The 14,534-nt window shown below is 37.1% G+C and overlaps 1 protein-coding gene across 1 annotated transcript in view; it reads left to right on the top strand.

The window, feature by feature from the left end:
- The window catches only part of LOC132112905 (arf-GAP with SH3 domain, ANK repeat and PH domain-containing protein 2-like), a 74,894-nt gene that overhangs the window by 33,185 nt on the left and 27,175 nt on the right, over nt 1-14,534 (top strand). Inside the window, exons 3-5 of the mRNA XM_059520642.1 lie at nt 6,132-6,277; nt 6,714-6,788; nt 12,442-12,491. Coding sequence (XP_059376625.1) covers nt 6,132-6,277; nt 6,714-6,788; nt 12,442-12,491 — 271 coding nt within the window. The remainder of the gene's footprint in view (nt 1-6,131; nt 6,278-6,713; nt 6,789-12,441; nt 12,492-14,534) is intronic.

The following is a 14,534-nucleotide window of genomic DNA, read 5'->3' on the forward strand; positions in this document are numbered from 1 at the left end:
TGTAAAACTCACATATACTATAGCTATAACCTTCAAGAAACGCCTCGTACGTGGCCTCTTTCAAGTATATGGGGCTTTTCAGAAGCGTACCAGATGCGGCCCTCTGTGCTGCTTCACTAAAGATACATAACTATGTTTCCTACTATTAAAAATAATGGCTAGTACGATGGCTGCGATGCATGTTAATCTACCAACCTCTGTTGTCATGACTTATCTTAAGAGGAAATAATTACAGTTTAGTCACATAAGATCAGTTAATGGAAACGCTATCATTTCGCAATTTTTTTTTTCCCGACATCTATAAAATATCGCAAAAGGTTTGTGCAAATCTTTAACTGAAATGCAGACTCTAGCTGCCTCTGAAATCACATACGTTCTTAGTAGGAATTACATTTGGTGAAGAAATTTATTTTCTGACAGTTAAAAGTATGTTTTATATTGTATGAATGTGTACGTAGTATGAATGATATCCAGATTAACAACGTCTGCCATTTTGGCATGTGATTTATGGCGTCAGTTGAATTGCATTCATAACTCCTATGACCTCATGGGATACTAAAGTGTCCGCGGATGTACACTTCAAAATCTCATCCTAAATAGGTCATCTAGGTACTTTTTGTCTATAAATACAATGAATTTGGACATTGTGTCACATATTGTTTATGCTTACAATATAGTAGAGAATTACTAGACGTTCATTCCAGAATGAATCAGAGTTTTTGAACTAATGAGTTGAGTGATTCAAATGACTCCTTTATAAAGAAAGTCTACTTATCACAACCTCCTAGCATAACAATATAACCTGAAAATCTCCTGGCAGTCTGTCTGGGGCACACAAACACAGATAAGCCGAGTGAGACGGCAAAAAATCCGAGTGCTGTTGAACATTCTTGGAATGTCCAATCAAATATGAGTCTTGAAACAACCTTTATTATTGTATTGCATTAATTCTGTTTATTTAGCATTAAAACATGTCGACCTGGTTCTATATAAACTTCAGGAGTAGATTGTGACATATAAGGAGGATTTTTCAAACCCTATAAACCAGGTACATTGTACACAGGTGTTTAAATGACTCAGGCATTTCTCACATGGACCAACCCCTCCTCCACTACAGACTTATCTGAGTTCACAATCATCTGAAACCACATCATAAGCTCAGCAAGTCGGTAGCCAAAAAAAAAATAATTTAATTAAATAAAAACCGATTTAAAAGGAACACCGTATACTATATGTGTGTAAAATAGTGTGTTTCAAATGCTTAAAACTTGTGTCTTTGCCCTAACTGGTGGATTTTTGTGTGAGTGATTTTTGAAGGTGACCGTTAGACAGGCTAATGAAGCAGTCATTCTCTTCCCCCAACAGGCTGTCATTCAGACGGCCACAGCATGGAAAGCCTGCTAGGGTTGAGTTACAGTGAGGAAGAACACAGCGAGGAGCTAGAGTTTTGCCGTTGCAGATGAGTGGAAGATGTGCAGAGCTCATATGTCGCTTTAAAAACAATAGGCTGATCCAAATGCGCAGTCGGCCAATGCAGCAGAAAACAATACGACATGTTTGAAGGCCAAACACAGACGGTGTAGAGTCTGTACACACACCGCCTGGCCGGGAGATTTACTGTCATAACATCAGCTGGAAACCAGCCTGCATGTGAAGAGCCCTACCGTGAATGTCAATGTGAATGCTATTAATTGTGTGTTATCTAGTTGTTTAAATAAATTCAGTCTTAGAATTCTGAAGTAGTAAATGAAAAACAAATAAAAACAGTCAATTCACATCTATAATAATTGTAAATAAAAGTTTCCTAGTCCACTAAATTCTTCAGTTAAAAATAGGCAGAAAGGCATTATCAATGGTATCAATCAGTTTTGGTTCCCCAAAGAACCTTTCAGTGCAGTTCTTAAAAGAACCATTTTTTTGTGTGTGAAGTACATTTTAATAATTTAAAGAACCTTTTTCCACTGTAAAGCACCTTTTGTGGAATGAAAATTTACCATGGATGATAAAGGTTCTTTGTGAAACTATTGATGCCAATAAAGAACCTTTATTTTTCCTTTTCTGATGACATCAGTTTGACGGCTTTGGCAGAATATCCTTAAACGCACTCTCCAACCATTAGATTGCTATGAGTGAGAGACCGAGAGGAGGAGCTCAAAAATAAAACCATGCCCTCTGTTGAATATACCGTTTCAGCTGGAAATACGTCACTACACTGAAATAAAGTCGACAGCAACTTCCGGTTCACGCAGACTTTAAGAGTGAAAGTCTGCAAGCCTGTAATGAGATGTGATGAGTCATAGTGATGCAGCAGGTGGTTTGAAGGAAAGGGTCTTCACAGCTCATAATCAGACTCTCTCCCACTGTTCTCCTTCCTCCTGCTGTCAGAGAGTGTGTCTGTAAATGTTACAGTAGGCTGGAGAGAGAAATGTGTGTTTTTCAGGTTTTTAGTTTTAGAGCCTGTCATAACTCGATCAAACAATGAATCCATCCAATATCTTGAATTTACAAATAATATTTTATGTATTTAGCAGATGCTGTCATCCAGAGTGATTAGAAGGAGCTTTGAATGTTGATGCTAAGGGGTGTGACTGAGTACTCTACCAAGTAGTTTTTTTTTTTTTTTTTTTCATTAACTTAATGTCTGTAGACAGCATATCATATTGGTGAAGGAAAAGTACTTTTACAGTAATCCAATGGAAATCCTTCTGGTAAGTGAGGGTTAATTCTTATTTAGGGTATTAATTCAGTCTGTTCCACACTATTGATGCATCTACTCGGGCATAATTTTTTAGTGTATTACCAACTTGAATGCCATTGCAAACATTATACTGCTTTTTAAGACCGCTGTTTTTCACCCATTTTGAAATCAGTATAATTTGTGGAGAAATGAAAAAAAATAAATAAATGTTGCAACAATAATAGACACCAGCTTTGACAAGCGTTTGCATGAATGGGCGTAAGAGAGACATTATAAAAAGTGTGCATGTGCCCTATGAAATTTATTTTCCAAATTCCATTTTTTTTTTTATCTTTCTGGATTCCAGCCCTTTAAGACTATGTTTTAATGGTTACATTGAATTTCATTTATCAAAAATGTTTAAACAAAATTACATTTCTATGAAATGTTTAAATTTTTTCTTAAATTCATTTTTTTTGCCAAATTCTATTTTCCATTCATTTTCTGGATTCCATTTTATTGGTTTCATTAAATATTAATAATCAAAATCATCTCTAATTAATTTAAAACAAGTTATTTAAAAAAAATCATAACTACCGTGTTGTGTATTAAAAAAACTGTTAAATAAAGTTTGGTAAATAATTTTTCTGGCAAATATTCCTTTAAAAATTATATTTTAAAAATCATTTGATTAGTAGTAGTACTACCATTACATTAAGTGATATTTCTGTCACAGTTTCTTCAAGTTAAACCAAGTTTTATTTTGATGGGTTGATGTGAAGACTTTTAGGTTTTTTTTTGTATATGGTATAGTTTTACTCAAGAAATGATAAGATGGTCATTAATATGTTCATATATTGAGGCAGCAGAGGCTGAAAACACCTCAAGTGTTGCACACACTTCAGTATGTGTATAGTAAATGAAGCCGCGCATCTCCGTCATTCATTCACACAGAGCAAACAGCAACTTGCTAGTTTCAATGTTCAATTCCTGCCTACTACAGAGATAAAACTAATAGAAGTCTGGACTTCTTGAGTTTGAGTTAACAGTTTTACTGATGCATATACTGCCCATTTGTGCTCTCATTTGTAATTATCAAGTGTTTATTTATTGAAGCAGGTGCAGCCATTCATCAACTGAACAGGCAAAGGCCATACAACAAAAACTTGTGCCCTATCCTGCTTTCCCAGTCAGGTATAAGGAATGGTGCTTTCATTTGAATGGAATTTCCACGGCGTACGGCCATTGCATATCCATTATCCTTATTATCCTGTATCTAATTACCGTGCCTGTTGTTGTGACCTGGGCAGCACTCCAAGTCTACTCAAGCACACGAGTGCTAAGATCTGCTGGAGTGCATTTCCAGGTCTTCCTTTTGTTTTGCTCAATCTTGTCGCCACATGGCCCCAGTTCTGGACTGGCTTTAGAACGAATGCGCACCAACGTCTCACTTCCTTTCCCATTGTGTCCGTCCTATTGAGATACAATTGGTCACCTAAAGAGAAAGCTCTCAAGGAGACTATTCTTGGCAATAACATTAACTAGTTGTGGGAGGAAGGTCACCCACAAGGGAGGCTTGAAAAGCTCCAGGCGTTGATTACAAACAGGCTTGCACGTTGACTAGCATCCCAACATTTTATAACATGCCTGTACTTGTAAATTACACATTTTCCCTGCAGACTAACTGTGGGGAGTTTGCAACATCACTGCACGAGTGAATTACACACTTGCTTGTTTTACCTCTTTCGTTCTTCGCCCCTGGAGAGGATGTCGACTGGGAGTTTGATGGAATTAAGAGGAAGTTCTGGGTTTTTGGATTTGTTTAAGTTTCCATCAGGCCCTATCAGGGTCTTTTTGTCTCATCGTACAATAACAATGAGCAGAGTGTGGAAAAGACTCCTTAAAACAATAAATAGGGTTTTTTGTGAGTCTATGGTTGGACGTAGTTGATGTGATTAGGTGGACTGTAACTGATAATGCTGGAATACATGTCAACACAACAGAGAGGAAAGAAACCAATAGTTGGAAGAAACGATAAGTTAGAGGAGACAAGCACAATACTGTGACTGTGAAGAATGTTAGGCCTATTTGTTTGTGTAGAGCTTAAAGGAACACTCTTTTTTTGAAAATCCTTTTCCAACTCTCCTAGAGTTAAACAGTTGAGTTTTACCGTTTTCGAATCCATTCAGCCGATTTCTGGGTCTAGCGGTAGCACTTTTAGCTTAGCTTAGCATAGATCATTGAATCTGATTAGACCATTAGCATCTCACTCAAAGAGTTTTTATATTTTTTGTGTACTCAGATTTTGTATTCAGATTTTTGGGCCAATATAGCTAGAAACTATACTCTCATTTCAGCGTAATAATCAAGGAACTTTGCTGCCGTATCATGGGTGCAGCAGGCACAATGATATTACAAAGGGGACTATTTCCAGGTGCTGCGTAATATCAATGCGGCTGCTGCACCCATGGGCAAATCGAAACTTTTCATTTTCACTTAGTATACAATGTAACCATAGAAGATTCAAGTTTTAAATAGGAAAAATATAGAAATTCTTTGGTTATTTATTATGCTAACGTATTATAAATGACCAAACGCTAATCTATGATGCTAGATGCTAACGGTCTAATCAGGTTCAATAATCTGTGTTAAACTAAGCTAAAAGTGTTACCGCCAGACCCGGAGATTGGCAAATGACTTTTTCAAAAAAGTGGAGTGTTCCTTTAATAGGCCTTATTATTTTAGTTCATTACATACAATTTTGTTGCCATATTTAAATGGATAGTTCACTGAAAAATTATTCACACTCATGTCGTTCCAAACCCGTAAGACCTTCATTCATCAGAACACAAATGAAGATATCTGTGGTGAAAATCTGAAAGCTTTCTGACCCTGCATAGAAAGCAAAACAATCAACAAGTTCAAGGCCCAGAAAGGTAGCAAGGACATTATTTAAATAGTCCATGTGACATCAGTGGTTCAACCGTAATGTTATGGAGCTATGAGAATACTTTTTGTGTGCAAAGAAAACAGAAATAATGGTTTTATTTAATGATTTTTTTAATGACCCAGAAGAGAAGAAATTGTTGAATTAAGTCGTTATTTTTGTTTCTTTTCACATGAAAAGTATTGTTGTAGCTTAAAAAAAATTACAGTTGAACCACTGATGTCTCATGGACTATTTTAATGATGTCTTTACTACCTTTCTGGGCCTAAATCATTTCAGTAGCATTGCTGTCAATGGAGGGTCAGAAAGCTTTCGGAATTTCATCACAAATGTCTTCATTTGTGTTCTGATGAATGAAGGTCTTACGCATTTGGAACGACATGAGGGTGAGTAATTAATGACAGAATTTTCATTTTGGGGTAAACTTTCCCTTTAATTTGAAGAAAGAATGTTTTAAGCACTGTTGGATTGACGTTGATATAAACTACATTGACATTCTGTCTGTAGCTCATGTGGAGAACGAGGAGCAGTACACTCAAGCTCTGGAGAAGTTTGGAGAGAACTGTGTTTACCGAGATGACCCTGACTTGGGATCAGCCTTCTTGAAGTTCTCAGTCTTCACAAAGGAGCTCACAGCCCTCTTCAAGAACCTGGTGAGAACATTTATTGTGCATTTATGTGATTTTTATATAGAGCAAATTGGTTTCAGATATCTTACCTTTTGCTGTTAATGTGCTTTGACCTCTGGGCCCAAAAACTGATCTGGAGTCATTGGCCTACTGGGTGGATCAACTTTCATGAACATGTTTTAGGAGTTACTAGTGCTGCTACTTAAAAATATATTAAGCTGAACATTATAAGTCACTTTGTAATTTATGATTTGGGATGTTGTCTTGATAGTTTTTAGGAAAGCTAATGAATAATTCCGCTAACATCATGTTTGCATGAATACCACTTAATTTCTCTCCCGCTGCAACAGACCTTTTTATTTCCTCTAGTCTTTGTGTTTATCTCTGATTGCAATTACAGAAAGACAATTGCACAGCTGGGAAGAAAGAGATTTTTTAATGTGGTGCTTTTACTCTCTAGTTTCAGAACATGAATAACATCATTACCTTCCCATTGGACAGTCTGCTAAAGGGAGATCTGAAAGGGGTTAAAGGGGTAAGTTCATTACTTTAAGCCAATTAACAGTTTCTTTTGCTTTTTGGCAGTTTTTCAGCAGCATATTGATCAGTGCTTGTCTCAAGGTGTTTCAGACACATGCACATCAGCCAATACATAATGGATGGATAATATTCCTTGGCACACAGGTCTCGTTCATGCGTAGTCAGTTACATTTACGAAGTGACTGAATTTACACCATAATATCAGAGGCTTTTTTGTGCATTTATTATATATAGATTACATTTGAATTTTAATTTTAGATTATAATTAATTATATCAATATATTAAAATACATATTTATATATTATCTAATATTTCTTATTGATAAATAATATTACAATGTTCGAGTTAGGCTGATTGAATTTTGTGCCTAGATATGGTTGGGCTTGGGACTCTCATTTAAATAGCAGTGCAACATTCTACTTTTTAACACAGTGTTCCAAAAAATCAATTGGTTGAATATGTCTGACAGAAACCCTAATACCAGTCTTATAACCCCGTATGTCTGTTTAGACTCACACGAACACGCTTGAGCAGAAGACAGCTGGTAGAAGCTCTATACTGCACTGATTCTCAGAATGTCCTTCCAGGCCGCTTCAGTTCATTAATGTCCATCGTGACCTCCTGACCTTCTCTGCACCATGTGATCGGCTTGTTGGCTCTTAGGGGGAGTCTGATGTGATTTACTCTAAATGAGGTGCTTCACTCAGCTCCTTGTCTGGTTTCCTTGGAGACTTCACTTTCTCTGTCTCGCTGAGATGGGGCTGAAAAAGACATTCTGCCTGGGTGAAGTGATTCCTTAAATGTGTAGTTAAAAATTAAAGCACGGTTAACCGAATCAGTGAGACCCTACAGGCATTAATTGGGCCTTATTAGTGAACTAATGTGTTTGGACCTACACAGTGACCTACAAGTGCTTCTTTCCATCTGAGGTAGCAATCACAACATCACTGCCTATAGTGGTACTATTTCTCATACCAAATGCATTGGCTAACTTCATTTACTTGATGGATGAAGATGTAAATCCTGCTTTGTGTCAGTTTGCTGTAGAGGTGATTGGGAGCACACTGTTGGCTGCAGTTATGAAATGGTCTCAGAACGGTCTGCATTAGCATCAAGCTTGATTCAGGCTCCGTCCACATGGAGACGTGTTTCATTGTATATGCATACATTTTGTTCGTCCACATGGATCGGGCGTTTTTTTCGGAAAGTGAAACCGACATTTTTTTGAAAAAAAAAGATTGGACATGGATAGTTCTGGCTTCGTGTGGACGTAGCAGAGCACAGTAGGGTGACACCACTAATGGGAGGAGATTATAGGTCTTGTCTTCGGCCGTCATTCCAGTCATTAACCTGAACCTGTGCCTCATTAACACATCAATTGGATCTTTGAAATGAAATGTATTTGGTGTCATTATGAGGTCATCTGTTCTGATACCTGTCTTTGACTTTACAGTCTGTAAAATATTTCTAAATTAACATTAATGTCTACATCAGTGGTTTTCAACCTGTGGGCCGTGGTGGTATTGCAGGTGGGCCGCCAATTACTATTAAAAGAAATAATAATATTGTTGATATATGTAAAAATGTCTTAGTCATAAAATAATAACATCATTTCATATATATAATTAAATAACAAAAAATGTTTTTAACAAAAAACGCCTAGCGCGAGAACAGAACAGACTGGGCATACGCCTAACTCCAGGTTCACACACTGTCTGTGATGTGCCTTTTTTCCGAGCCCATGTTAATGGATCAGAGCGTTCACACTGCACGCGGTAAAAGGCTAGAAATAAAAACGTGCGAAAATAATTAATATCTAGCACATGAGCATTGAGAGAGTTGTGAGTGCACAGGACGCAGTTTAAGTGAGAGGAGACACGTTTTACGTGCGCACACTCTCTCCGGGCGAGAGCAGTGTGTATCTGAGCAAGCACGCCTGGTTTTGTGACAGATCAAAGGAAATCTGCGCGCGAACAGAGATACGCGCTCGTGCATTATATCAATGTGCTTTCGTGTTACATTTACGCGCTCTCGCTGCTGACCGCATACACATACTGTATACACACTACAGACGGAGTACATGTGAGGCACCGCTACAATTAATGAGCTCTATGAACAATGCATGGCAAAAAAGAAAAAAAAAAACGTCCCTGGACACGGGATTTATTTATATATTTTTTGCCTATACATTTTGTTACACCTTTACTGTAGTGATTATTTTGACTTATGTCTGTTCTAGAGACGTTACAACTTTCTGATAAAGCTCTAATTGGTTTTCTTTTGGAAATAGGTTTCAAATTAATCCTGAATGCATTTATGACTGTAAAGCATATCTGTGTGTGTCACAATCGCAAAATTGATCAAAGAAATCATGATAGGTTTATTTTTTTTGTCCATATCACACAGCCCTAGTTCATTCAATAAATACAGTTATCAATCTAGCTTCTGAGTACTAAGTTATAAACCCAACAAAAGCGGGGTCAGTTAATTTTTTTTTGCAGTGGGCCGTGCAAACATATGTGTTTGGTTGTGTGGGCCGCGAGTAGAAAAAGGTTGGGAACCACTGGTCTACATTAATGTCAAGTGTTAATTTTTTTGCCCCTTATTGTTTCTTAGATTATTTAGTAAGTTTACTTGTTTTTCTCTTGGTGATTAAAATCGACTTATTTTTCAGTTAAGTTTATTTTTTTGTATTCTGGGGCAGATTGTAGCATCCGGTTACTCAATATGTTTGTTAAATTCTCATTTATTAAGTAATTTTTTCTCTATTGTTACCTTGTCACTATTTTAGATGGGGAGGAATGTGACAATGGTAACTAATACGAATTAATTAAACTTGTAAATGGTTAGGGATTGTAATATGTCGGAAAGATTAACCCTCAACATTCCCATTTCTTGACCCTGAGTTGCATCTTCTAAAATGTTGAGGGAGGCGGAGTTGCAATTCTCATAAAACCAGGCACAGACGAGCTGACATCATGCCAAAACCTCTTAACTTGATGATGGTGCGGTGTTTTCCTCAGCTGCATCTATTGTCTTACGGTGTGTGTTTATAAATGACACTTCGTCTGTTCAGTCTGTTGGACGGTTTTGTCTGTCTCAGAGGGAGTGATGTCAGCGCTGAAGCCCGCTGAGCTGTGAAACCCACCCATTCAAGCTTATTTAGACCCCTCTGGCTAATAGATGTTGTGTTCTGAAAGTCCAGGTGACACTATGTGACTCAGCTTGTTTGAGATATGTATCCTGGTGCTGTGGGGTAACGGATGATGATTTATAGTTCAGTCAATGCAACATGAAGCAGCTCGAGACGACTGAATGCCATTCAGAAATGCCTCCCTTTGTCTTTCTTTGTCCACTCTCTTCTGTGTTCACAAGTTAATAGGCTGAATTGCTGAATGGTAATTCTCTGAATTCCTGAAGTGGCCCTGTTGGTGATTTGAGATCAAAATCACTCTCATTCAAACTGTTTTAAAAACAGCCCCAAACTAGAACTGCAACTGGCCACCATTTTAATAGTAGATTAATTTATTTGTTTTTTCATTAAATCAGATTTTTTTGCATTTTGCAAAATTCATGAATAGATTTCTGTGTAATGTGTTATTATTGTAGGAATTTACATTTATTTTAGGAATTCTAATGTTTTTCACTATTATAATGTGCTATCACATACATTTTTAGTTGATAATTTAAATTGTCTGACGCTGATTTTAAACCCAGTTTGTTACGGCAGAAATACATTCGTTTTCAATACAACGCTGCATTTGGCTACTAACAAATAATATATCATTTCTGGGGTGAGCCACGCGTGCCATGCGTGAGGAAGAGTGACGCCCCAGTCAGACCAGTTGCTTCATTGCAGTTTGGTACGGCAGAAATACATAAATTTTCAATAGAACGCTGCATTTGGCTTGCGTCACTTGCATTGCAGTGCATTTTAGGTAAAGCATCCGTTCGAAAAATCGCGTTATAACATCACGTCCAGGTGTATCATGCATGCTGAAATTATTGTTGCATGGCTACATAAAAGTTTAAGCATATGTGATGCATTACCATGATTGGTCTGACTGGCGCGTGAGAGAGACGACGGTGCATGCATGAGTGTGTGTGAAGGGGTTCTTTTTTATTAGGCTATACTCTCTTGCAATTGAACGTCAATATGTTTACTACTTAAAAACATCAAAGCTAAACATCATATCTAGTCAAACCGCATCACGACATCGCTACAAATACAGTATGGGATTAAAATCAGCGAACATCAATGTATAGGCTTAGGCTATGTCACCTTGTTTCAGCGTGAAACAGCATGGAGTGGATGTTTTCGGTTCAGATGCTGAATCATTGAAGTCGTACTGCTGTGGAATGCCAGGTCTACTTTGCAGTAGACACATTACACCTTGTTCTCTTCTTTTTTTTAAGAATGTGATGTAGCGCCATCGCGCCAACTAAATTTAAAATGTATCACACGCTATGGTGTGCTTCCTGAACATTGAACAACGGTCCATGTGAATCAGATCCCTGCACGTATAGTGCGCGTCATAGGAATTTAACAAGGCCTCGAGGCAGAGTTTTTGCCTTGAAGAATTTTTGTAATCGAGTAACTCAAGGAATCGTTTCAGCCCTACACTAAACATGCTTGTGTTTATACCATGTTTCTAAAGCGTCTCCGCACTGCATCGCTAAAGATAGGTGCCTAGTTATTTGCCTTGCTATCATTAAAGGCATCAACAATAGGCAATATCTCTTGACTATCACGGATACCCAATTATGTAACATGAAATAAGTTATATATCATTCATACATATACATGTATTTATATTTAAATGGGCACTTCTCGTCTCTTCTAATTTCTGTTACATTGATTAAAGTCTGGAATTTTTGCAGAATCAATGTGGAAATAATTTTCTTGTCAAACTCCTCTTACTGAACCATTATTACTGGCACAGATGAGACTGTTTTCAGCACAACTCAAGCTGTGTGCAACATCTGTTATGGAAGCACAATAACAGAGTTGGTAGGACTCTTAGGAAGTCCCTCTACAAACACAGCCTTCTGTTATTAGAGTCAACCCTCAGTAGAGCTGCTGGAGAATGCTCTGTTTACACTAGAAACATTTACTTAAATATTTCAAATGATGTCATTGCAGAATACAGAACTGGCGTTATATCAGGTACTTTCTTTGTGAGAATGACATCATGTGTGATGGCGTACACTGAGCTTGGCATCTGAGTGGTGATTTTATGCCACTCTTCAGCTATTCTAAGCTTCAAACCTTGCCATTTTTGTGCAAAACAAAAGCTCCTATCTGATTGGCTGGCTGATACGTCAAATCTGAACACCCTTGATATGTTGTTAATGTTCTTCAGTGCATTCAGCACACAACCAATGAGCCAACTTTGAATTGTGTGATAATGCTGTATCATGATGTTCAAAAAAAAGAAAAAAAAAAGCATTGCATCTGCGGTGTGGACCAGACATTATGATGACAATAAAACGTCTGGTTCTGAGAGACGATGCTTCTGCCCAGGCCTGTTTTTTTTTTCTTTTCTTTCCTTCTCTTAGATATCTGGGTAAAGCTGCAGATGTCAAAATGAAAGTTGAGTCATACTCCAAACCTGTCTAATGAATATCCTCTCTCTTTCTTTTGCAGGATCTCAAGAAGCCCTTTGATAAAGCCTGGAAAGACTATGAGACTAAAGTGTAAGAGATTTTCAAAGAATTCATTTATTTCTGTCATGCATGTTTGCTTAAACCTTAGTCTGAAAATGAATTCATTTGAAAGGAAATGTCGGTGTCCTGAGTGTGAACTGAGGGATCAGTGGTGCCCAGCACTCTTGATAATGAGCTGTCATTGTTACCACCTCACTTCCTGTATTCCTATCCTCTGCTGTTACACTGATTGCTGTGCATGCGACAATGTATGACATTTATGTAGCACTTTTTATATATTTTCCAAGCTGCAAGGGATATTCTTTACTGAAAGGGTAATATATTTTCTTACAACACGTCATTTGATTAATTGATTTACCGTTGAAGCCAGGTGCTGTCTTTTTTAATATCATCGCTGTTTTCCATCATTGGCAGTTTTGCTCAGTCAAATACATGTTTCACCCCCATCGCCGGATATAATCTCCGGTGTTTGATTGTGACTGATACTTTTATGTTTCCAGACAGAAAGAAACGAAATCACCCTCTAATGTGACTCTGGTCCTGACTCCATTAAACTGGTTTTCATCATCACCGCCGCTACAGTTTGAGTTCACTTCAATCTCTGTGTCTTTGCAAAGCTTTCAGCTTTCTCGCAAGTTGCAGTTTGAGCTGCAGGCTTCATTTGTGAATTCATGCTGAAGATCTTGCTGTGTTTGTTTAAGAGACAATGAAGCTGCCACTAAAAATAATGTGGTGCTCAGGAGAGCAGACGAACAGCAGGAAACATCAAACCACGATTCACATTTACTTATTTTTTTGGCGTGTTTTCCTTTCTCCCAAAGATGAAAGTAACACTCCACCATTTTTGTGTTTTGTTTTAACTGGTTTGAAATTGAACAATCTTTGTTGCGAGAAATGGTGGACCGTTCTTAACAGTCATCGGGTGAAGTGATGTACTGACATGAGCGAGTCTGTTTAGGCTTGTTTCTTCCATCTGTCAGATTTACAGATTCAATAACTAAAAAAATCATTGGGGAAGCTGCTTAAAAAAAAGAGACATCTCAACAAAAAGCTAATTATATTTAATTATTACTAAAAGTTATATTTTTGGATTCTGGACTTGATTTTACTACAACACTTTTTTATTTTTTATTAAATGTAATGTCAAAGATAGGTTGTAAAATTCTTCCTTAAAATAAAAGAAAATACAACTTTTTTGAAATGGTTCATTCAATTTAAAGAGCTCATAAAAATTCATTGAAACTATAAAAAGTAATAATTATCATTATAAACATTACGATAATAGATAGTCATCATTTACTTACTCTCATGTCACAGGATCACAGGATATTTTGAAGAATGTTTGGGAACCAAGCCAATGATTTTCATTAGACCAACTAAAATTATTTTGTGCTCAGCAGAAGATAGAAATGCATAAGATTTTTAGAGTCAATTATTTTTATTTTGGATAAACAATCCCTTTAAAGGGTTAGTTCACCCAAAAATGAAAATGAGTCTTTATTTACCCCCGAGGCATCCTAGGTGTATATGACTTTCTTCATTTAGACAAATCCAGTCAGAGTTATAATAAAAATTGTCTTTGATCTTTCAAGCTCTATCATTGCAGTCAGTGGGTGTTACATTCCTTCAATCCAAAAGAAGCTACATAAAAAGCGCCCTTCCATAAAAACAAATGTCTCACATGGCCTCCTGTAGCGACTTGATGCGTTTTTGTAAGAAAAATATACATATTTCAAATGTAGATGAAAGTCACATACACCTAAGATGCTTCTGGAGTAAGTAAAACGCTGCCTAATTTTCATTTTTGGGTGAACTAACCCTTTAAGTTAATAGTCTTGCTTCTCCCCAACACTGAACCTAATACAGAAATCCAAATTGTTGTCATAAGCAGCTCCTCATGCTAACATCACTTCGTTTAGCGCTTGATGCATTTTATCACAGTCATTTTTTTTTTTACCTTTTCATTTTCTTCTTTCACTGACAAGAAATGTTTTTTTTTTTGGAAACGGTTTCTAGTGTTCAGCCATCTCTTGAACATTTCTCCTCGCTAGGCTTCAAACTCTGAAAGCAGAG

Source organism: Carassius carassius, chromosome 32 (assembly GCF_963082965.1).
Source record: "Carassius carassius chromosome 32, fCarCar2.1, whole genome shotgun sequence".
Classification (NCBI taxonomy): domain Eukaryota; kingdom Metazoa; phylum Chordata; class Actinopteri; order Cypriniformes; family Cyprinidae; genus Carassius; species Carassius carassius.